This window comes from Zymoseptoria tritici, chromosome 3 (genome assembly GCF_000219625.1).
Source record: "Zymoseptoria tritici IPO323 chromosome 3, whole genome shotgun sequence".
Taxonomy (NCBI): domain Eukaryota; kingdom Fungi; phylum Ascomycota; class Dothideomycetes; order Mycosphaerellales; family Mycosphaerellaceae; genus Zymoseptoria; species Zymoseptoria tritici.
The window spans coordinates 1,286,846-1,309,392 of record NC_018216.1 but is presented as its reverse complement, the minus strand read 5'-3'; the positions used below and the strand labels follow the sequence as shown (position 1 = coordinate 1,309,392).

Below are 22,547 nucleotides of genomic sequence, written 5' to 3'. Positions count from 1 at the left end.
ATTAGCCTTAGGCATAGCAAAGGCTAGATAGGACATATTCCTGTTAGTTGTAGAAGCAACTTTAGTACTCCCCTTAGGGAGAGAGATAGTTGCATTCTAGAGGATTAGAACATTATAAGTAGACTAAACCTTGCCTATCTTCTTGTTATTCCTTAGAATATATAAAGATAGCCTGTCTAGGTAGACCTTGCACTTTAGCTAGAGAGTCTCTGCTAAGATAAGGTTATAATTAGAGTTAGGAGAGTATAACACATCTTGCAAGGTAATGTTTAACTTATTCCCCTTATACTTTATTATAATCCTCACACTTCCTAAGTGTGTAACTATGCTTTGTCTAATAGCTTAAGAGAACCTAATTAGGGTTTCTAGGGGTTTAAGGTCTAAGAACTAGGACTTGTTATTAAAGAAGTAGTATAATATACTAGAATCCTAGACAATAGTGTTACTCCTTTGTATTCTAGCGGCAGTAATTACTGCTCCTGCAAATAAGCTGTCTAAATTAGAGCCTAAGCCTGCATTAGAAGAGGAGATAGGCTTAATTACTGCAGTACCTTTTCCTCCCTTTTTGTTATGTCTCTTGCTCTTGTCTTAGGACTTCTTCTTGTCCTTATTAGATCCTCCTTTTCCTCTATATACCTAGGACTTTAGGGCCTTATTAGGATGCTTCTTAAAGTAATCTGCATTTATGTAGATATAATAGGTACACTTAGTATACTAATTATTATCTACTGCAGTACCCCTAAATCCTCCTGCTATCCTCTATGTCTGTAGAGGAGGTTCCTTAATTAATAAGGTAATTAGCTCTTTAAGAGTTGTGTTCTTAATGTAATAGGATTGTCTCTAGCTTCTTAGGTATTCTAGATAGTAGAGGCCCTAGATAAAGAACAGCCTAATCTGCTTATTACTAAAGGTAAGCTTTAAGACTAGAATGCTCTTAGACCTAGAGTATTATTCTGTTATAGAGATATACTTATAATACTACTTCTAGAAGTCCTTATAGTACTTCTAAGTGTTTGTTCCTTAGATCTTAATGTTACTAATTCTAAGAATCCTTAGGCTGTTATAAATGTTTATAGTTACAATAGGCCTATAGGTAGCTGCAATAGTATTATATAGTTCCTTAGCTGTCTTCTCTATATCCCTAAAGTTAGGCCTTAGAGATTAGTTAATCCTTTTACTAACAATCCCGTATGTAATTAGGTTATGCTTATACTAGACTTAGAGAGGAGTTAGTCTTAGTCTACTAGTTAGAATAGGTTCTGTTACTAAAGTGTCCCCTCCTTCTTTTTAGGAAGGAGTTAGAGCCTAGGAGGATAAAGCAGTACTCTCCTTAGTTAGTAGAGAGGGATATCTAACTTTAATTCCTAGCTTTAGTTAGGCAGGGCACTAGGGAATGTTATAAAAGACATAGCCTAACACCTCCTTGTCTATAAGGGCTGCTTTAAGCATCCTTAACTAGTCTAAGAAGTTGCTTCCCTTTCTTAGGACTTTATTCTCCTTCGCAGTCTTAAACTTATTAGCCTGCATTGCGGCTGTTATTATAACTAGCTCTTTCTCGGCTCGCTAGTTAACTATCTAAACAGTATATAGTAAGGTTCTAGTAGCTGCGCTTAGAACAGACAATTCTTCCTTAAGTATGCAGTAGTTACGCCGGGCTTATAACCTGTTGTAATTAGACTTAAGCTAAGTAGAAGAGGACCTCTAATTAGCAGGTATATATTGTTATGTAGAGAGAATCTTAAGTGTAAGATTCTTACTTTAGCTATCTGTGTGTGTAAATGCCTTGGCACTAGTCACGTGCACTTCACTAATGGTCAGTCTGATGATCCACAACAAGATAGGCCAAGCTGAGTCAGCATCAAGTCCGAGCCTCACCCTTCAATATTTGATTGCCGTCCATCGTTTCCACGCGGATTGATTCAACCTCACCTCAGAGGAACCATTCCATCCACAGGGTACTCCCTACAAGATGAAAGTCCTCGCAGACCCGGACGTCTTGTCCATGTCCGAGCAAGACCTCCGCGACCTCGCCATACCCACTCCAGAATACGAAACCGTACCACCTGCCCTCGATCCCCCAATAGCCTACAACACCAACTAACCATCGCTCTCAGGTCCTCTCCGCCTGGCCAACCCCCAAAACAGACTGGTCCGACCTACAATCCACCGCAGAGAAGTACCGTTTCCTCGACGAGGTCGCCGCAGATTCCGATGTCCCGGACCCTCTCGTAGCAGAAAATGTCCACTCCTTCACCACCCGCGATGGCCATACTCTCCCTTTGCGGACCTTCTCTCCCGCAGCCGGCAAGAAAGCAGCTCCAGGAGGTCCGTTGATAGTCCTCTACCACGGCGGCGGTCTAGTTCTCGGATCGCCCGTCATGGCCGCAAGTCTAGCTCGGTGGTTGGTCACGCACTTTAACGCTGTGGTCGTTGCGCCAGCGTATCGTCTTGCTCCTGAACACCCTTGGCCAGCGCCTGTAAATGATGCCTGGGATGCGCTGGTGTATATCCGGTCTCGCGCCAGTACGGTCTTCGCCGCCGACACATCCCGCGGATTTGTGATCGGTGGCATTTCAGCGGGTGGCACCATAGCGGTGAGTTTCGCTCATAAAGCCAGGGACGAGTGGACGCCTTCTTCCGGACCGCTGGTGACTGGGGTATTCAGTAGTTGGGGGAGTACACGAACTGTAGACGAGCAGGGGAAGGAATTGGAGGAGGGGTATCGAGAGCGGTATCTGAGTCGACGGGAAGAAGGGTGTGTGGACAATCCCGTACTATCGAGGGACTTTCTGGGGTGGTTGAATGCGTGTTTGAAAGCGGATGTGAATGATCCGGTCTATTCGAGTCTGTTGTGGCCGCCAGATGGGGAGAGAAAGGGACTTTTCGGGCACCAAGGGTTGCCTAGGGTGTATTTGCAGACATCGGGGCGGGATCCCAGTCGCGACGAGAATCTCATCTTCGGCGACATGTTGACGAGGGAAGGAGTGGAGAGACGATTGAATTTGTATGCGGGGGTGCCGCATTGTTTCTTTTTGCATCTGTCGCATTTGCCAGAGTATGAGAGGTGGAAGAAGGATACGATTGATGGCTTTCGTTGGTTATTGAGTGGGAAGGGGAGATGATCGTCTCCTTCGAAGCGAGTGGAGATATACCAGGTCATTGGGTGTGGAACCATACCTTCGACATCGTCGTGAGCGGACGAGACCTCAAACGGCTCCGTCTGTTTCATGCGCAGCTCGAGTGGAGGATTGATAGAATGCATCAAGCAGTATTGCTAGCGCCTGTGCGACCTGAGATGAGTCGCCATCCTCAGAGCCTGATGTCACGACGATTAGAACATCACATTGTGAAGCCGATAGTGAGCAAGGTCAGCACATCCACAAAAGCCATCCACTTCCCTTTTCCATTCCGTTTCGCCACCAACTACCTTACGTTACTCCTAAAACCTAAAGGCACTCCGCTCATCCATCCTCCCTCCCTCCTTCCAGCTTGCGCGGACTTCACCAACCATGACACGCCTCCTCCCAAAGGATCCGAGCCCGAGTGCATGGCTGACCATCGCTGCACCACATGCTTCCAGGCGCAGTAATCACTCGCTTTCCCTTTCCTCCGTCTCATTTTCCTTTCTCTTTCCCTTTCGTTTCCTCCTGCTTGCTTGGCACCAAGTTTTTTCATCACGTCGTAAAAGTTCGGCTCCCCTCTTCTCGGCCCGATGTAGCATCCACCCTGCGAGGCAGCAATGTCGATTTGCCTAGCGCAGAGGACTTCTCTGACGCGCGAGTGCTCTCGCGGCTTGGGGCTGGCTCGATTCATCTTCCCACCCGATGCTGCGTTCCGCGATATAGAGCTTGTGTATCGTTCTTCCCGCGGCGTTAAAGATGCCGTACGAATCCCCGTAGATCGCAATAGGTTCCGCCAATGGATCCAAGTTTTGTCGGCGGCGTGACCTCCGCTCGTGTATGCATGCCTTCGAGGCATATCGTCCTTCGTGGCAGGGCTCCGAGCATTCTCCAATCATTCTCATCTCAGCATCGCAGCCGCCATTCCTCGCATTGCCTCACATTGCTCCCGTCGAAGCTCTCAATCACCTCTGACAAAAAAGCTCAATCTCTCCCATTCCGCCCAAACCCTCCCCCATTTGCTCCCTCCACGTCTCAAACGCCGTAACAACATCCTCGTCACTCTGAATACTCACAAAATCCTCCTCGTCCACATACTTCAGCTTAACACTCACCTGATTTTCCTTGGAAGCGATCCCAAGCGTGAGGTTTGTGGACCGCTGCAGTTTCGCATCGATGCGGTCTTTGAGCGTCTGGTAGGAAATCGTGCTGGAGACGACAAGCGTGAGGGTTTGCGCCGCCGAGGGGCAGACAACTTTGACTTTGAGCTGTGCCGGGGGGTGGCCGGAGGAGGACGAGGAGGGTTCGGAGGGAGCTTGAGATTGCATTGAGGGTCCGCGGGAGGTCATCGGAGTTACGGTGCGGGTGCTGCTGAATTGGGAGCTGCTCATGCTCGGGCGTTGAGGGTTGTAGTCGGTGGGTGAGGATTCGGCGTTGGAGTATTGTCGTTCTCGAAGCATTTGGGGTGAACCTCGGCCAGGTACGCCGTTGTTTATGCTAGGAGAATTGCTGTGACTTCGGTTGGGATTCTGGAAGCCAGCGGGCATCTCGGGTACCGGCGGCTGAGGTCCAACTCTTTGAAGCGGTCGCTGGCCGTTGTGGACATCGGGACTGCTGGCGGAACGATGCCTCGGTCCAAGCTGCGGTTGCGCACTGTGCATGCCACCTGGGCCAGGTGGATAGCCAGGTCTTGCAGAGGGCGCTCTTGCACCAGGTCCGTAACCATTCGCCTGTCCATTTGGTGCTCGCGGCATCGCGGGAGCAGTGAACCGTGTGTGTCCGTGGCCGTCTTCATAATAACCATTCTGCGGGAGCTGTTGTCTCGGAAATGGATACATACCCGAGCTCGTACTCGTCCGAGAGGACATGGGCGAGTCCGAGACAGTGGGCGAGAAATAGCTGTCGGACGGACCACCAGTGGGAGACTGCGCGGCCTGCTGGAGCTCTCTTGTCCGTAGCGAGAGTGGCGGCTGTGGCATGCTGCTATGTGGCATCCTCAGTGCAGGGGCACGCCCCGTGCTGGCCGAAGCAGGGCCTTGTGCGGAGCTCTCACCCGTCGTACTCCGTGATCGAAGGGAGCTGCTGCTGCCATTGCGACTCTGCGAAAAATATGTCTGACCCGACCATCCCGTGTGACTTCTTGCGAGCGCAGTGTCCACATCATCGTCTTCATCATCGTCGTCGTCCTCGCCTTCTTGCGCGTACGGGTTTTGGAGCTCGCCTTGATTCGCCATGTAGCTGAATTCGGGCACAGTTCTGCTCGTACCAGAAATGCGATCGTGGTAGCGCCTTCTTTGAGTCTCAATCGATGATGCCCATTTCTTCAGCGCGTCCTCGGTGGTGAATCGAATGATGAAGTTTTCAATGCTCGGGTCGCCTTTCCAAAATATCTGACAAGTGTATGAGCCTATGCAGCTTTAATTAGCCTTTGTTTCAACATACCCGCGCGCTAGTTCGAATTGACAAGTGATATTCTGTTAATGAATCGCTCGTACCTGGTTTGGCTAGAGAGACGAGGTCAGTGACATTTTGCATGAAGATGCGGCCTTTGAGCTGCAGCTTCGGTTTGCCCTTGTTGTCGAGAAGACTTTTGTTGAACTTGTTCTTTGCTTTGGTGATGTCGATGTTCTTGATGCAGAGGAGAATGGTCTCGAAAAGGTATACGTGGTACTGCGAATTTGGTCAGCTGTTGTAGGTTGAGGGAAACAGTTCCAGCATACTTGTCGCTCTCCATCTTTGCCATTCGCAAGATTCTCGCTCTTCAGGACTGTAAAGGTGCCGTAAAGTAGCAGCTCTCCAAATTGGGCTACGCTGTGGCCCTTCCAATCTTCGACTCTCGTCTTAAGCTCCTCTACAGCCTCTAGCTTTTCCTCCCTGTCTACGGCCTCATTCGTGCGAGTGAGGACAGATGTAGATGCCTCCATTCCGTTCAGCAAATCCTGTTTGCGCTCGTCATCGAGGTCACCCTTTTTGTAGAGTTGGTCCAGCAACAGTGGGTATTTTGTCAATCTTTGGAACGGTTTCATCAAAAATGAGTGCAGCGCGGTAGGTGACTCCACCATTTGACGCATTTCGTTGCTGCCACCGGCGTCTTTGAGCTTGCCAAATTCCGCAATGACCGTCTTCTCACACTTGCGCTGATTGGCGATATAGGGTTCGTAAACCTTGAAGGCTTCGCAGTAGAGTATGAAGAGCTTGCCCCAGTTCTGCTCTTCTTCCGGCATGGCATTCGTCTGCTCCACGCGGATGAGGAAGCGTCGTTGGAAGTCGAGTAGGCCGTTCAGGTTGAGAAAGATGTCGTGGATGGCATCCCCGGGAATAACACCCTTCTCTTCCACGAGGTGCTTGAAGGCCTGCAGCAGTTCCAGATGCTGCACATACGTCCTTTCAGACTTGACCAGCTCTGCAATAATGTGCTGACGTTGTGTACGCTTCAATCCCTTCTCTGCATGCTCAAAATCCGATGCAGTCGGCCTGACATCCTCAATCAGGCCCTGCGCCACCAGTATATCCAATACTCGGTTCACAAGCCTTGCGACCTTGACGAAGCCTGTCGTGTCGTCGCCGTACAGATCATTGATGATGAACGAGTCGTCCGTGGGCAGATTCGGATCGTTCATGCAAGCCGAGAGGAACTTGTATGTGGCCGCCTTCCCTCTCTTGTCTTCCTTGAGATCCTCCCTAAGGACCAAAGGTGTTGCCGGCTGAAAAGCATTGTACAAAAGTAACAATGGCTCTCCACGACGAAACGTACGCCAGAGAAGTGTGACGGGATCGGTATCATCATCGGCCTCGCCCTCGACCGTCTCGAGGGTCTCTTTGAAGCCAGGGACTCCGAGAAGACGCTGTCGTAATGCGACGCAAATTTGGAAGAGTGAGGAGGAGGCGTCGGCGACCGAGTTCATGATATTGGCAGTGGGTACCACATCGCCATGGTTTGCGGCATTCTGCGGCATGGGCGGCGGTGGGAAGAGGGTGGAGTGGGAGGTTCCCTGGGTGGTGTTGCTGCTGCGGTTGGAAGACTGGAAGCTCCAATTGGAGCTGGTATGGCTCTTGGAGTGCGCTAAGGTGCCTGGGACGTCGGCATGCGACGCGGTCATGTCGGTTTCGCGACGGTGTAGACGCAGCTTGTTGGGATCGAAGGAGGCTCCTTGGGTCAGTGCATTCAGGGTCCGGGTGAAGTGCGGATTTGCGATCTCCATGCTCGCCGGCGCTCTACGCCGCGAGCGTCATGTGGACGACGTCGGGAGGTGGATTGAGGAGACGGTTCGAGAGTGCGGCGCGGATGGGTGGTGTGGCGGAGCGGTGTCGGTTGTGTGTGTAGACTATGTGAGAGTGAGAGGCGAGGGAGGGATGAGGGATTGTGAGAATTGACGCGTGCCAGGGCCAGAAGGTGAGGTTGCGAGACGGTCCCGCCTTTCCACACTTCGGGCTCTGCACTTTGGGAGAACTGGGCCGTATTATTGCTTGCCCGGCGCCGGAGATCGAAGTCTAATACAATGTGCGGTGCGGAGCTTTGGGTTGAACGGGCCGATGCGAACGTCTATTCGTGTGTGTACTTTGGGTAGGATATCGTTTGTGTCGCAGGTGAGTGTGCAAGGAAGAGGTTGGGAGAAGACGATGACAGTAACCAGACCGGCCTGCCTAGCTATACAGCGAGATGGATACAGCACAGCACGATCGAGGGCGTGAAACGAGTCGAACGAGTGGGCGGCTTGGTCGGTGTTCTTCTTTGTGTGAGAGGACGACTGCTAGGCGCTGGGCCACGGAGAACAGAGCAGAGCAGCGTGGGGTGGCGCTCCCGTCTGCTGAGCTGTGAAAGAGACACGGAGCCAAAGCTTGATCTCCTCCTTCTTTGTCGTTGGAGGCGTGGAGAGAGAGACCAGTCGTCCAGTCCAGCGTCTGCGAACAACTCCCTCATCCCTCCGACCAATAATGGCCGAATGTTGCATGTCGTAGTCGTGAAACGGAAGACGGGACTGCATCTTCCCTCCTGCAGTGGACTGGATACTTACTGCACCTCGACCGTAGCCCTCTACCACTACTGCGCTCGGTCTCCAGTAGTACGTACTGCGACGAATGTGACACTCGCGGATCATTGCATGTCGCACGTCTCGTCAGCACGGGGCGGGTCGACAGGTCTCATGCCTTGCCGGATCGACCAAGTACTTCTACTTCAGTACTGTATCAAAGTGTCCTGATTCATGGCTCGGGGGCGGCCTACAGGGTCAAAAACATAATCGCTTCTCCAAAGCACGTGAGTGTTCTTTCATGCACTCAATCGTAACTTGGCACTTCGCATCGCATCCTCTGTCTCTTCCTTCCGCCTTGGCTTTTGGTTGCGGGACGATCGGCAGTTGAGCCAGCCAGCGGGAACCACGCGAAGGGACAACCACTTCTCACAATACCTTATTACCTCATCATCCAATGTTGCTCTTTTGCATGTGATGGTTGTCAGAAATATACCGTAAGTCATCGTTGAACGCGCCGACATCCTCATTCCCTGGAGCGCATTGCGCCGACGATCTCCGTTGGCTTCCACGCCGCCACGACTCCACCCATACATCTCCTCCACTCTCGCTTGCTACAGATAGAGCACGCGCCACGTTTGCTCCGCGACATCCCTACCCGAACTCATTGCACACGGATGCACTCTTGGACTGTTCTGGCATAGAATACACGAATTCAGTCTTCCTCTCCCATATCTGCCGCCGCCATGTCGCGGTCGCCGCAGCCTGATGAAGGCTATCATGGCGACGCGGCCAGCTTGCCCGAGAGTGATGCATCGGCCACTGCGCCCTCCGAATCATACATCGATCCTCGGAGTGCCATTGCGAAGCTGTCGACGCCTGAGCTCAAAGTGCTACTACTGGACATGCCTCTTCCCGACCGGATAGGTAGGTTGCAGGCTTCGAATCCGGAATGCTTCCATCGTCATCGCTAACATCCTCCAGAACTCGTAAGAACACTATGTCACAGCTTCAAGGCTCCCACGCTGCTCGACCTCCACAAGGAGATCGCCTCCATGGTGTATCACGATCCGGTCTTCGTGCTTCCGAATGAGCTCATGCTGGACATCTTCTCCCACCTCACACCTCGCGAGCTACTCATTGCATCCCAAGTCTCGAAACCGTGGCGAGAGCGCACGCACGACGAGCGTCTATGGCGGAACTGCTTTTATCGGGAGGGGTGGATCGTGGACAAGAGCAAGATGGCAGGATCGGAAGAGCTGGCAAAACGAAAGGGCGCGAGGGTCGCGGAACGTGTCATGCGTACAGCAAAGCCCGGCGGTGGTTTGACCAGAAAGAGTAGTCGGAAGAGACCACGCGATGAAGCCTTTAGTGAGCCGGAGCCTGCTCGAACAACAGACACAGGTGGTCATATGGAGGGAGTGGAGAGCACGAGCGGCAGTACATTGGCGACAAATGGCAGTCCTTGCGGGAAAGGAGCCCCAAGTGAAATGGAGAGCGATTCTGACTCGATGCTTGACGACCCCTCATTCAATCCCGCAGATGTCAAAATCACACCAACTGTCTTTAGCGCAGCAAGAGAGCCCAAGGTCAGCTGGTCATACCTTTATAAGCAACGCAGAAGGCTTGAGAAGAATTGGGAGACTGGTACCTACAAGATGTTCCGCCTACCTCACCCCCAGCACCTCGAAGAAGGTCACACGGAATGCGTCTACGCTATACAACATCGTGGCAACCATCTTGTTTCTGGCTCTCGCGACCTGAGCATCCGCATATGGGACCTCAATACTTGCCGGCTGTTGAGAGATCCACTGCTCGGACATGAAGCAAGTGTTCTCTGTCTGCAATTCGACGATGCTCCTGGTGACAAGCATGATGTGATTATCAGCGGAGGAAGCGACAATCTGGTCTTGGTGTGGAGATTCTCAACCGGCCAGGTATTGAAGAAATTTTACGCGCATACCGAAAGTGTTCTCAACCTGCGCTTTGACGACCGTTATCTTGTGACCTGCTCCAAGGACAAGTCGATCAAGATCTGGAACCGCCACGATATCGAAGTCCACGATGATATTGTGCCCAAGCGCGTCATCTCTCAACTTACCCCGAACCTCGGCGCGGACATGCAGCTGAGCTCATATACTCTTCTGGACACTTTCACCGGCCACCAAGCGGCGGTCAATGCCGTGCAGATCCATGGAGATATTATCGTGTCGGCATCTGGCGACCGTACCATCAAATCCTGGGATATTCACGCCGGCGGCCACAGAAAACAATACAGCGGTCATACCAAAGGCATAGCATGCGTACAGTTCGACGGTCGTCGAATCGTCAGCGGCTCCTCCGACAACACTGTTCGGATCTTTGACTACGAAACGACCGCGGAAGTGGCCTGTTTGGATGGCCACAGCAGTCTTGTGCGCACCGTTCAGGCCCGCTTTGGCGATCTCGACATCACGACCGATGAGGAGTTGCTGGCAGAGTCCCAGGAGGCTGATCGGAATTTCGTGAAAAGCCTCAAACAAGGCATGACACCTCGTTCGCTCGGTCGTAGTGGAACGCGTCGGAATGCAGGCTCTAGCAGGCCCGAAGAAATGCTCAGCTTTGGTACGAAGATTCCTCCTGGTGGAGGTGGTAGCAAGTGGGCGAGAATTGTCTCCGGCTCGTACGACGAGACCGTCATTATCTGGAAGCGAGGTAAAGACGGCAAATGGCGACCCAACTTTCGATTGCAGCAAGGGGCACATCTAGGTCCGACACATCGACGTGTGGCTCCGGTAGCAGCACCGCAGCCAGCACCTTCACATCCTCAACAGCTCGCCGCCATTCAAAATGCCCAGGCTGTTGTTCAAACGACCATGACGAACTTGATTGGGGCGCATACTGCGCTTCATGGACCAGGTCATCAACCTACTGGCCCTGCCCCGAATCAAGCGACTGTAGCTACCATCCAGAACAGTCTCGGTAGTCAGCTGCACAATCTTGCACAACTGCAATACCAGCAGCAGCAGGCAGGCCCACACGCAGTCCAACAAGGCGATCAAGCAGGTCCATCATCAGCCGCCGCATCGAGTTCACGACCCTTGAATACAGCCGCGCCCGCAGCCCCCGCCCACGCACAAGCTCAAATCGCCGCGACAGCTCCCGTCCCGGCACCACATACCGTCCATCGAGCCACAACAGCAATTGAAGCAGGGCCAAATGCAACAGCAGCGCCAACCGCAGCACCAGCCCAGCCGCAGCCCAATGCTCCACATCAGAACGCTCACGCTCACGCCCACGCCCACGCCCACCACCATCACCACCACGCGCCCGCTCGCGAGACGAATCGCGTGTTCAAGTTACAATTCGACGCGCGGAGGATCGTGTCGTGCAGTCAGAATAAAGTCGTCGTCGGTTGGGATTTTGCGGCGGGGGATCGCGATTTGGAGTGGATTGGGGATTGGAGTGTGGAGACGGCTTGATTTGGGAAGAGTGAGGATATTCGTGCAATGAATCAGGGACTTCTAGAGAGCATTGCATTGGAAGGTCGGGTTGATCGGTTGAATGCATCTTGTATAGATACGATGGCTTTGCATAGAAGACCTACATTGGATAAGGGAGGTAACTTTTGGTCACGAGTACGCGGGACGCTTATCGCAAGGTCGGAGAGTGGGAGATTCTGGTTATATTCGTAACCCTTCAACCGCTTCGATGTCATCCGTGAATTGTCACACGATGCATCATGTTCGACGACTCTTTTACTTGATGTGTGTGCCTTGCATATGCGGCTGAGGTGGACAGAAGTTGATCAAGGTTTCACAACCGAGGCTGCAAGCTCGACTTCACTTCTTGTGATGATCGTCTGCATGTACGACTCTACTATCTCCATCACATCCATCAGATCTTTCACGTGGATCTGGCCTCAAATCAGTCATACGTCTGGTCGAAAAACAACCGCAAGGTCGCTCCCATCGAACCGCCACCATGGCGACCAAACCCAACAAAACCCTCTTCACCCTCTCAACCCCATCGTCCTACTCCTCCACCGGCAAAGCGACAGTGACCTGCACCGAACCCCGCCCAAAAGTCTACCTCCTCACCTTCTCCTCCCCACCGGACAACCGTCTCGCATCTCCCTTCTGCACCACCCTCCTCCTCGCCTTCGACATCCTGCACCATCGCTACCCGCCTGGAGTCATCATCACCACGTCCGCCATTGAGAAGTTTTACTCCAATGGAATGGATATTGAGCACTCCCAGGTGACGAGGATGTATTTCCCGGACGTGCTGTATCGGTTGTGGAAGAGGGTGTTGACGTATCCGATGCCGGTTGTGGCGCTGGTGAATGGGCACGCTTTTGCTGGTGGTGCGATGCTGGTGGGGATGCATGATGTGAGTCTTTCCTCTTGGGTCATGGGAATGGTGACTCTGGAGCATGGAGTTGACGAGTGGAGCCGAGCTGGGAGGTGCAGTGGCAGAGATGATGGTTGCTGACTTCAAGGATCGTAGTATCGAATCATGAATCCTCACAGAGGATACATATGTCTGAATGAACTGGAGCTGGGTATGCCGATGCCTCCGGCTATGCTGGGTGTGTTCAAAGAGAAGTTGAGTGGAGCGACGTTTCGGAAGCTTGTACTAGAAGCACATCGATATAAGGTGAGTTGAGGACCGAAGTCCACGGGATTGTATCTCTCCGTTCCTGCTGACACCAGACAGGCGCTCGAAGCTCTCGAAGACGGCTTGGTCGATAGTGTTGGCGGACTGGATGAGGCGCTGGCTTTTATCGAAGAGTTCCAGTTAGTGAAGAAAGCTCAGCCGGGCGCTTCGGGAAGGTCAGTGTATGGAGAGCTGAAAAGGGAGATGTGGCGGAAGACTGTTGAGTACTTGGACGATGCGGTTGGGGAAAGCCGACGGCTTGAGACTGTGAGAGAGGGGAGAAAGAGGGAGGAGGAGAGAAGTTTGAAGAATGTGGAGAGTTGGGAGAGGGCGAGGGCGAAGTTGTGAGTTGCCTTGAGGTTATCTCTGAATGTGTCGATGCGCTGACTTTCTGTATAGATGAACGATTCGGTGTACAATTGTGTATATGCACGAGACTGCTGCCTTGCGGAGGAGTTATGCAAGGGCGATAGCGCCGGCCAGGCTTCTATCTGGCGGACAACCAACGGATTGCAACGCCGCGTACGCATATCAGGTGTTGGTATCGCTGGTGCATATCCAACTAGGCTCAGCGTCCACGAAGACATATACAGCTAAGTCATCCACGCTTGCCAAGGTGCTGAGCTCAACCACTCGCAGTGCAATGAGCTTGCCAGGCCTCAGACGATGGCGGTCCATTCACCTCCCTCTTTCGTTCTTTCATATGTTGCGCATGTCTCATGATACGTTTCCCTGCAGCTGAGTCACTCTGTGTATTCACGTACTAGCGTGGTTTTCGAACTTGTGCTCTACACCTTCCTTCCACCTTCACCAACTTCTTGCTTTGAACAATCCACTCTGCATCGTCTTCGTTGCATCTACTCCGCCTTACAGCTTCAGCATTTCCACTTCGGACATTCTTACCAACAAACAACATCTGCGCTTTCAGGATGGCTGCTCCATCTCCCTACGCCTTGGTGGCGGGCATGCGCGAGTAAGCCGAAGATGTGTATCTCGTATTGGATCATGACGCTGACAAGAACAGATTCTACAAAAACGAACTCTTCTCGGACCTCACCATCACCTGCGGCGAGAAGAAGTTCCCCGTCCACCGCAACATCCTCTTCGTCCAGTCGCCATACTTCCGCAAGCTGCTCGGCGGCGGCTTCAAGGTACATAACATCCATCGTGCGCCTACCACATCAGCCGCTAACCACTCACAGGAGTCCACCACCCAACAGAAGTTCATCGCCATCGAGGCCAACCCAAAAGTCTTCGAGACCATGCTCCACTACTTCTACCACTCCTTCTACGACGACTCCGCCCGCGGCACCACCTCCATCTCCGAGCACGCCATCCTCGTCTACTCCATCGCCGACCAGTACGACTTCCCACGCCTTCGTGACGCCGCCGCCAACAAATTCAAGGACTCCTGCAACCCGCAGAGCAGTGTCGAGGATTTCATCGCTGCCATCTACGCTGTGGAACAGAGCACTTCACCACACGACCGCACATTGTGGGAAATCGTGCTGCCGAAGATTCAGAACAACATCTCGGTGCTGTGTGGTTCGCCCGACTTCATCAAGCTCGCGACCATCGACATGCCGCATCTGGCTGTTCACCTCTTCAAGCAGCTCGACTCGTCCAAACCTGCCGCGGCTCCTTCGCCTCTCCAAGACCCAGCCTTGTTTGGTCCGCATGGCACCAAGCGCGGTGGCCCGCCCGCAGACGATGATGAGGAAGACTCGGCCGACGAGGACGATCCGCGGCCAGCTCCTCGTGGGCATGTGCCGTTCCGCGGACCAGGCCCGCGTGGCAGAGGAATGGGACCAGGCCGTCGTCTTGGTTAAATGGTCTGGGAACAAGTGGTGCGATTAGACGAGTAAGAGGGAAAAGAAGCATCAGCGACAGTAGCGCACATGCTTCTGAGTGAAATTGTGGTGGTAGACATATGCGGCGCAGATCAGTGCTAATGATGCACACGCTCTGCGCCGAGCGAGGGTAGGGATACGTATGACATGAGTTCCATCAGCACGGCTGCGTTTCATTCGATTTCTTTCTAGCTTCAGCGACTGAAAAGGGCCGTTGGGCAGACACTATGCAAACCTGTAGGCTTCTATTCGTTTCTTCATTATTTGTTTCCAAGAGTGAATGGATACCCTTACATGGTCTCAATGCGCTTGCCTGCAGCTCTAGCCGCTGCGCGAAGCCGCATTCTTGCTCGAAACAGCAAGAGCAGGCGGAGCAAACGAAGCAAGCACGTCAAAACATGTCTCAGCACGTCTCAGTCTGCCATCAAGCCAACAACAACAACTTTCCACTCCGCTTGCCATGCCTCGTTGAAAGATCATGGAGACTGAAACAAAAGCAGCTCAAATGTCCAAAGAAATCGGACCGCTCCTCCGCCTCGCAACAGAGGAGTGAGTCTACCATAAGGCCCCAAAATTGACCCTCCGCTAACGTCAAAAAACAGACTCCTCGACTCCAGCCTCTTCTCCGATCTCACCATCATCTGCGGCGATACCTACCATCAAGTGCACAAAGTTGTGTTGTTCGCCCATGGCGGCAAGTTTCGCGAGGTTGCAGAGTCCGCTCACGCGGCCATCACCTTGAACGACAAGAATCCGTTGGTCCTCGATGCAGTGGTTCAGTACCTCTACCGATTGGAATTCACCACGCCGCAAGGATACGAACTCGACGAGTTCATGTTCGCCGCCAATGTGTACTTCATGGCAATGGAGTACGGCGTTCGAGGCTTGCCACAACTCGCGCTTGAGAAGTTCGCAGAAGCGTGCGACCCGGAGGAAGATCTTGGCCTTTTCGTGCGTGCTATTCGGTTCGCCGAGAGAATGATCGCAAACCACGATGACGAGTTCTGGAGGGCGCTGTCGCGGGTTGCGGAAGCTCAGTTCGACTTCTTGGAAGAACAGCGCGAGAGCGGAGGGCTTTCTGATCATGATCAGAAGTCTTTGGACAACTTGCTTGGGAATATTCGTGCTGGCGATCACCCTGGATCCCACGAAGGCTCTAGCGATGGTGGTCATGATGGCGATGACGGAATTGGTGGAGGTGGAGCAGCAGAGGACGACATGTCGCCTGCGGTGGACGACCAGACACCGATCTTCGAGCCACCCATCCCGGAACAACGCTCGTATGTTCCACCACATCGACGCCACCAGCAGCTTGGGCCTGTAGCGGTCGAACAGAACGAAGGAGATCTCCAGAAGAAACAAAGCCCCGGTCAACTCAATGCCGCAGCTTCCGCATTCGTGCCATCATTTGCGGCGCCAGCCCACGAAGCAGAGGCTAATCAAAAGAGCGAGGAGACCACATACCAAGAGGAGCCAGCCCAGACCGACGATCCCACTCCATCACCTGCAGCTACCGACCAAGACGATTGGAAAGACCTGAGCAACGACAACTACGATCTCACAAACTCTTCCAACGATAATGGCGGCTATAGCGCCACAGAAGGTTCGAGCCAGCCACGAGCGCCAGAGTCTAACTTCGAGAGCCCAGGTTATGCACTAGATGAGCCTATCCTGGACCCCGTTGCTCATGCAGAGCAGCAGCGGGCGGTCCGAGACGGGTTCCTGGCGAGGATGGAGTCGAAGAAGAAGGCGACGCAGCCATCGATGAAGTGGGAGACCAAGTACAGACCGAGAGAATAAGCGCGACAATGTTGTGAACGCTGGGAGGAGAAGGGGAGGTTGTGCCCAGGATTCGACTGCAGTGGGAACAGAAATCTCCAGTACAAACTTTCATACTGAGCCGTTGGTGCCGCAGTGGTGGCTTCAAGAGCTCTCATGATCCGGAAGGCTTCGCAAGTCCGCGGATGTCCCTTTCCGGCTGATGTCAAATGCTCTTTAGATTATGATCGTGCCCAAATGAAGACGAACCCCTCCACTCTGTGATTGTCGTTCCTCTCAAACGTCCCATGGACTGATCCTCTCCTCCCCTCACACCTTTCCCTCACTTCCACCTCCCACCATTAGTTGACCCCAAGACCCGTCAACACGATATTAGCTACATTCATGACCACAATGATCCCCCAGATCGCCACTCCCAGCGCCGCAACGATCCATCCATTTCTCATCTTGACCCCCTCGCCAACACCCACCCTCTGCGTTCCATCATTCCCAAATTCCGACGGAAACACAGTCATGTACTTGTTCCGGCAAGTGTAATAGATCAACGGTGCCGTGACGAATGGCAAGATGACACTAAGCGCGACTTGCGATCCGACCAGAGCTTCCGACAACCCCTTTTTGCCAATCGTACCGGCGACCAGAATCGACGGCACGATGGAAATGGATCGAGTGAGGAAGCGGGTGACCCAGGGCTTGAGTTTCCACTTCAACTGTCCCTCAGTAATCATCTGCCCAGCCATGGTGCAAACAATCCCAGCCGAGCACCCAGAAAGCAACAGCGCAACAGCAAATACCGTAGCCGCCGCATGCCCAAGCTGCGTATTCAGCAAGTCATAAATCCCAAACAGATCCGCATCCGAAGCGCCAGTGACGGAGTAAAGCGACGCTCCACACACGATCAAGATGGCGGAGTTGATGAACAGCGCGAAAGTGAAGAGGGAGAGCGCGAGTTCGATGATGCTGTATTTCATGCAGGATTGAATGGCGGACATGGAGGGGCGGTATTTTTGCGGTGGAGGGGAGGTGGAGGAGTCGTCCGGGTCGAGGGGGTGGTAGTTGTTGTGGCGTTCGTCGAATTGACGGAGGCGAGGTTGGTTAAGGCCGCTTCCTAGGTAGATGGAGTGGGGCATTACTGTTGCGCCGAGGATGCCGCAGGCTTGGTAGAGGCTGTCGTGGTGTTAGTGGTTGTTTTACGGAGGGGAGGGGCGTAATATGCTGACCCTTTGCTTTCCACTAAAGCGCTGGATGGGAGGTAGCCTTTGAAAACTTCGCCGGCTGTTGTCCCTTCGATCAATGAGAGCTGGTAGCAGAAGCAGATCGCCACTCCGACGACCAGCAGCATGACGAACGCCTCGAAGATACGGAGGGCTTTCATAGAGCCTTCAGGTCGGTAGAACAGCAATATGAACATAACATCCACGATACTGATTGCACAACCGGCGACGATGGGCAAGTTAGGAGCCAGTAAATTCAATGCAATCGCAAAGCCAATAACTTCTGCAATGTCCGTAGCAATCACGGCCGCCTCTCCGAAGAACCAGAGGACATAATTGAGCCATGGAGCGCAGTGAGCTTTATTCATCTCGGCGAGATTCATGCCGGTGACAGTGCTGAGCTTGATGCTGAGTGACTGAAGGAAAATAGCGAAGACGTTCGAAAGCAAAACCATGAACAGCAATCGAAACCGGTACGACGCTCCAGCCGCCGCATCAGTCGCATAATTTCCAGGGTCGATATAAGCCACAGCGATCATGAATCCGGGTCCGATGAACTTGGAGAACTTCAAGAGCACACGCTTGATCTCTCGAAAAGGGTGCTGCCATCGTGGCAGCCGGGGTGGGTTTGAAGAGGGAGACACTTCGACATCTGTGAAGCCGAGCGTCCTTTTAAGCATGTCCTCTCCAGAACCCGGGTTGGCGATGGCTTGTGCCCCATCGCTGGGCAGGACAGAGTCCGGCTTCCGTTTTTCGTCACTGGAGCCGCTGACGGTGGCGATTTCGCAATTCAGGCCATCTTGCTTCTTAAGTTTGTGGTCCGACTGGAGGCGGGCGCTGGCTAGGTTTTCCAGGTCGCTTCTGGTTGTCGTGTCGGCGCTCAGGGCATTGGGACTTTGGTTCCATTTGTCTGGGACCTCCGGGTCGGTTCGTGAGGGGCAGTTCATCTTGAAGTGAGGTGGCGTGAAAGTCTTGGTTCAGAATTTGTTGTTCTTTGATGTGGTGCCGAAGTGAGGGAAGGTCCAGCAAAGGTCGAAGCGGCGGTCAGCTGGGCAACAAGAACGAGTGTAAAAACACCGTGATGGCCTTTCGAGGTTGTTGTCGGGAGGAGTTTTACACGAGAGGAGAAGTCGGCCGGAAGTTACGATGTCGTTGCTTTACGCAATGTGAAGATCACACCCGCGTTGCCATTCCGGTCCAGCCCGATCCTACCTTACCCAGATTCTTACCTCCATGTTTTTTTGAACAAACTTTGGGCCTGGATTTGTGACATGACCAGGCGTCGCAAAATGCGGAATGCATGGTCTCCCAGATCGAGATATATGAGATATATGATGCGAGATCGTGTGGTCAATTGTCAGTGAATTGTCCGATTCATGTTGCTGTCGTTGTCTCCATTGAAAGTCTAGATCTACGCCTCGGCTTTTGACCTGAAAGCTTGGTGTGCTTGTCCCCCGCGTTTGATGGTAACATTGATTAAGCTCTCGTGATGAGCCGGGATTGTGGTCCTCCGATTTACTTTGACACTATGGCAGGCGTCCTAAACATCCCGGGAGGCCCTCTCTAGACAGTCAAGAGCATGCATCTCTGGCATGCGCCGTTCTCTCTCCAGCGTGGCTCCGGATGTCCATGACTTGAGCAGCGAGCCGGATGAAAGTGCTGCTTCCACGGCGGACAGTACTCCAGCCTTGTCAGGCCGATCAGTGCGATTAGCAAGTAAGCCAAGGGGCACAACCGGGCATGGAGTGCGGATCGAGCAGCAGGGGAGGATGAACTGATGGTTCGCGGCCACGCGTTCTCGACCGGGAGGTCGATGTTGCAATTCAAGCCTGGGCTCGCGATCACTCAATGCACGCTCGTTCGTGATCGTCTTCTCCTGCGATCGGCGAATCGCGCGGCACGCTCGAAATCCCGCACCGTAGAGGCAATGGACAGGCCGACGAGGAAGTGCAAAATCCTGCACATTGGCCGGTACACGAGCGCTGGCGCGGAGGCTCGCGAGCAGCGGAGTTCTCAATGAGAGACGGCAGGCCAGAATCGCCAGAAGTCCAGCTCCGAACAAAATCTAGCTTGGCTTCCTCCCAATATGACACCAAAGGTCCCACCAGATCAGCACTCCGCCCTTCTCCACCTCCTCACCTACCTCAGCTTTCAACTTCTTCGCCTCCTCCCTCCCAAGCACTCTCCACTCCTCCAATTCCATCACAACTCCCTCCACCACATTCTTCGTAAACTCTACCTCTGGCGCAATCGGATACATGTCCGAGTCGATCTCCACCAAGCCTTGTTGCTTGAATGTCGCTTCAATGCGGTACGTACTTCCGATTTGACGCCCAGACAAAGTATCCGTATACCGACGTAGCAAAGCACGCAGGGCGGTGGCATCGGGTGTCCCAGGTCGCACACCGGCGATGCGCAGAGTGGAGGGATCCCAGTCGACCCACTGGATCCAGCCGCCTGGTTTGAGGAGTTGAATGAGGCGAGTGGTGATGGAGTCCCATTTATCAGAGCGGAGAGTGGTGTGTAGAAGATTGAGGGTGATGAAGTCGAACTGTCCGATTTCGAGGAGGCTTGGCTTGTTCAGATCGTTGTCCTTCGCGAGTTCGCGGGGGTGGATATGCTCGGAGAGATGGATTGGCGGGTTCGTCAGGTCGCTCGTCTCAAATTGAGGGATGATTGAGATCTCGAGCGCACGGAGGCCTGACTCATTTATTGCTGATAAGGAAGTGTCGATGTCGGGATGTATGGTGAAGCCGAGAGCTTTCTTGATATACGCATGTTGCGCTTCTTGCCTGGTCTGCTCGCGTAAAGAAAGGTCTGTTGGTATTCGGGTCTCATTGATCATTGTTCTTAGATCTCCAGTAAGTATTAGTTGAGGTTGAGATATTGTGTTGATGTTTTGAAACGACAGAGAACGACACGACTCGGATGGAGAGCTCCGGCGCTACTTCGGCAAAATCGGACATTCACTTGGCCTTGCAAAGGCTGTACAATCGTCTGCCACGAACATCTCCTAAGACATTGCAAATAGTTCTGATGGTCTGGGCACTGACTACCTTTGACTTCTATACGCCCTCTCCTCCTTCATCCTCTTCTCAACAAGCTCCACGACCTCCTTGCCGTACACCTCCTCCGGCGTCCGTCCCTCTTTCAGAACGATCTTCTCATGCTTCAACATCTCGTCCTTAGTCATACACACCAACTCATCCAACCGCAAGGTATCCGCCTTCTGACCCGGCGTACTCAGATCAACCCACGGACCTTCCGGTTTCCGCCATCTTGTGAGCACAAGCCGACTCGCCAGGCCAGACACAACACTTCGACCACGGAAGACTTCTTCGACGAGATAGCCGACGTCGTCGTTGGTGACTGGTAGCCGCAAGCCGGTTGACTCGTAGCCTTGGTGTTTTGCGAGTCGTTCTTCCAGGCCTGAGAGATGTCCCATGATACCGTCGTACATCTTTTCCCGCGCTTTGCTGGCTAGATAGTCGTGTGGGTAACTGGCGATTTCTAACATGATGTGATTTGCAACGCACAGCCCAAACACTGCAGGCATAGTTCCAAGCACGGGCAGGATTCGAACGCGGAAGTCGGGCAAGACACCAAGCTCGTTGACAGCGCCTTTTTGGAATTCGTCTTCGGGGAGAGGCAAAAGTTGAGCTTTGCCAGGCCCCGTCTTCTCCTGCGAGTAGACGACCGGAATGCCATCTTTCACTCCACGCATCCGCAGCTTTCTCCGGGTACTGCGAGAGAGCGGATCGTCTGTCGAAGCAGAAATGTCGCCAATGAAGACTCTCGTGGGATCTGACTTGCAGCCAGCTCCCATGGATGATATGACAGGAATGCCATTGGTAGCGCAGTAGTACAACAAGGCAACCTTCGAGTCAATGTTGTCGATAGCATCAATGACATACGTCGGCTTCTGGCCGTCGCTCCACGGCTCCAGCTGCTTAGCCGCCGTGGCCTCACCGAACAGCTCATTCCTCGAATCGAAATGCGTCCAGGGTACGATCTGCTCCATACGCTTTTCTAGACACTTGACTTTCGGCGTGCCTACATCTGCGAGCGTCGCGACGGCATGACGATTGAGTGAGCTGAGTGTCACTTGATCAAAGTCGATGAGGCGAAGACGTCCGCAGCCTGACCGTGCGAGAGCCGCTGTCGCGTGAGATCCCACACCACCGCAGCCTACCACGATCACGAAGGCTTTCCGAAGTTTAGCAAGTCCATCGTCTTGGAGGAAGACACGATTTCGGGCTAACTGTTCGAGGATGAGAGCTGTGGAGTGTTAGTATCACAACCATTTCGTCAAGGTTGGATTGAGTACCTTCATCGTAGTCTCCGAGCCTTGCCCTTCTCGCCAGTGCAGCACTTCTCTCGTCATCTCGGTTCTCGAGAAGCTCCTCGGGGACTGCACCACCGAAATTGTTAATCTATCCTCCCGTCAGTAAGCAGCATCGCAATTGAATTTCGAAAGAATGTCTAACCTTTTCGACATCATGCGGCTCATCCAGGTCCGGTATTGAGCCTTTTAGATCGTGTACATTGTATTCTTTCCTCGCCTTCTGCAGCCCAATTACTGCGACTGCAGCAATACAGCCGCTTACGACGGCCGTGACGCCAAGTTGAACTTTATGAGAAGAAGCGACATTGGATAGCCATGATGACATCTCTTGATGTCTCAATTCGAATCGATGTCGTGTAGATGTGGAAGTCGAATACACCATCGTTCTTCACATGAAAAGTGGCTGTCGAACTGTGGCTGAAGTTGCGGCTTGGCTTGCTCCTCCTTGAACCCTTGAAGCCAGTTTGGCCAGCTGTTTGATCAAATGGTTGATACTTGAGACACTTGACCTCAATCACCGACTTGCACGCGATCAGTTTCGACCTTGGACTCTCCTCGCTTCTAGCCGTGCCGGCCTGCGTCTCTTCTCGAGCGTGTTCAATCAGCCATACGGATTCCACAAATTGGCATTG

At 53.0% G+C, this 22,547-nt stretch overlaps 7 protein-coding genes across 7 annotated transcripts; 4 read left to right on the top strand and 3 right to left on the bottom strand.

The window, feature by feature from the left end:
• Positions 1-2,327: 2,327 nt before the first annotated feature.
• MYCGRDRAFT_38940 (uncharacterized protein) lies at positions 2,328-3,122 on the top strand (the record flags this gene model as incomplete). The annotated part of the gene is made up of 1 exon (XM_003854440.1): positions 2,328-3,122. A coding segment is annotated over one exon (795 nt), but the record flags the coding sequence as incomplete, so codon positions are not given.
• A 962-nt stretch (positions 3,123-4,084) lies between these two features.
• On the bottom strand, positions 4,085-7,075 carry MgCdc24 (uncharacterized protein; the record flags this gene model as incomplete). Its single annotated transcript, XM_003853719.1, has 3 exons — positions 4,085-5,526; positions 5,615-5,789; positions 5,840-7,075. 3 exons carry the CDS (start codon positions 7,073-7,075, stop codon positions 4,085-4,087), a joined length of 2,853 nt encoding a protein of 950 aa, XP_003853767.1.
• Positions 7,076-9,072: 1,997 nt separating this feature from the next.
• On the top strand, positions 9,073-11,550 carry MYCGRDRAFT_38013 (uncharacterized protein; the record flags this gene model as incomplete). Its single annotated transcript, XM_003854441.1, has 2 exons — positions 9,073-10,837; positions 11,030-11,550. Coding segments are annotated over 2 exons (2,286 nt in total), but the record flags the coding sequence as incomplete, so codon positions are not given.
• A 439-nt stretch (positions 11,551-11,989) lies between these two features.
• Positions 11,990-13,075, top strand: MYCGRDRAFT_69661 (uncharacterized protein; the record flags this gene model as incomplete). The annotated part of the gene is made up of 3 exons (XM_003854442.1): positions 11,990-12,460; positions 12,578-12,727; positions 12,788-13,075. The coding sequence occupies 3 exons, from the start codon at positions 12,053-12,055 to the stop codon at positions 13,073-13,075; spliced, it is 846 nt and encodes a 281-aa protein (XP_003854490.1).
• A 1,980-nt stretch (positions 13,076-15,055) lies between these two features.
• MYCGRDRAFT_91587 (uncharacterized protein) lies at positions 15,056-16,016 on the top strand (the record flags this gene model as incomplete). Its single annotated transcript, XM_003854443.1, has 3 exons — positions 15,056-15,126; positions 15,180-15,857; positions 15,965-16,016. 3 exons carry the CDS (start codon positions 15,056-15,058, stop codon positions 16,014-16,016), a joined length of 801 nt encoding a protein of 266 aa, XP_003854491.1.
• Positions 16,017-16,697: 681 nt separating this feature from the next.
• Positions 16,698-18,654, bottom strand: SMF1 (divalent metal ion transporter; the record flags this gene model as incomplete). Its single annotated transcript, XM_003853718.1, has 2 exons — positions 16,698-17,523; positions 17,577-18,654. 2 exons carry the CDS (start codon positions 18,515-18,517, stop codon positions 16,698-16,700), a joined length of 1,767 nt encoding a protein of 588 aa, XP_003853766.1.
• A 1,968-nt stretch (positions 18,655-20,622) lies between these two features.
• Positions 20,623-22,240, bottom strand: MYCGRDRAFT_69654 (uncharacterized protein; the record flags this gene model as incomplete). Its single annotated transcript, XM_003853717.1, has 3 exons — positions 20,623-21,848; positions 21,898-22,003; positions 22,058-22,240. 3 exons carry the CDS (start codon positions 22,238-22,240, stop codon positions 20,623-20,625), a joined length of 1,515 nt encoding a protein of 504 aa, XP_003853765.1.
• Between the last annotated feature and the right edge of the window lie 307 nt (positions 22,241-22,547).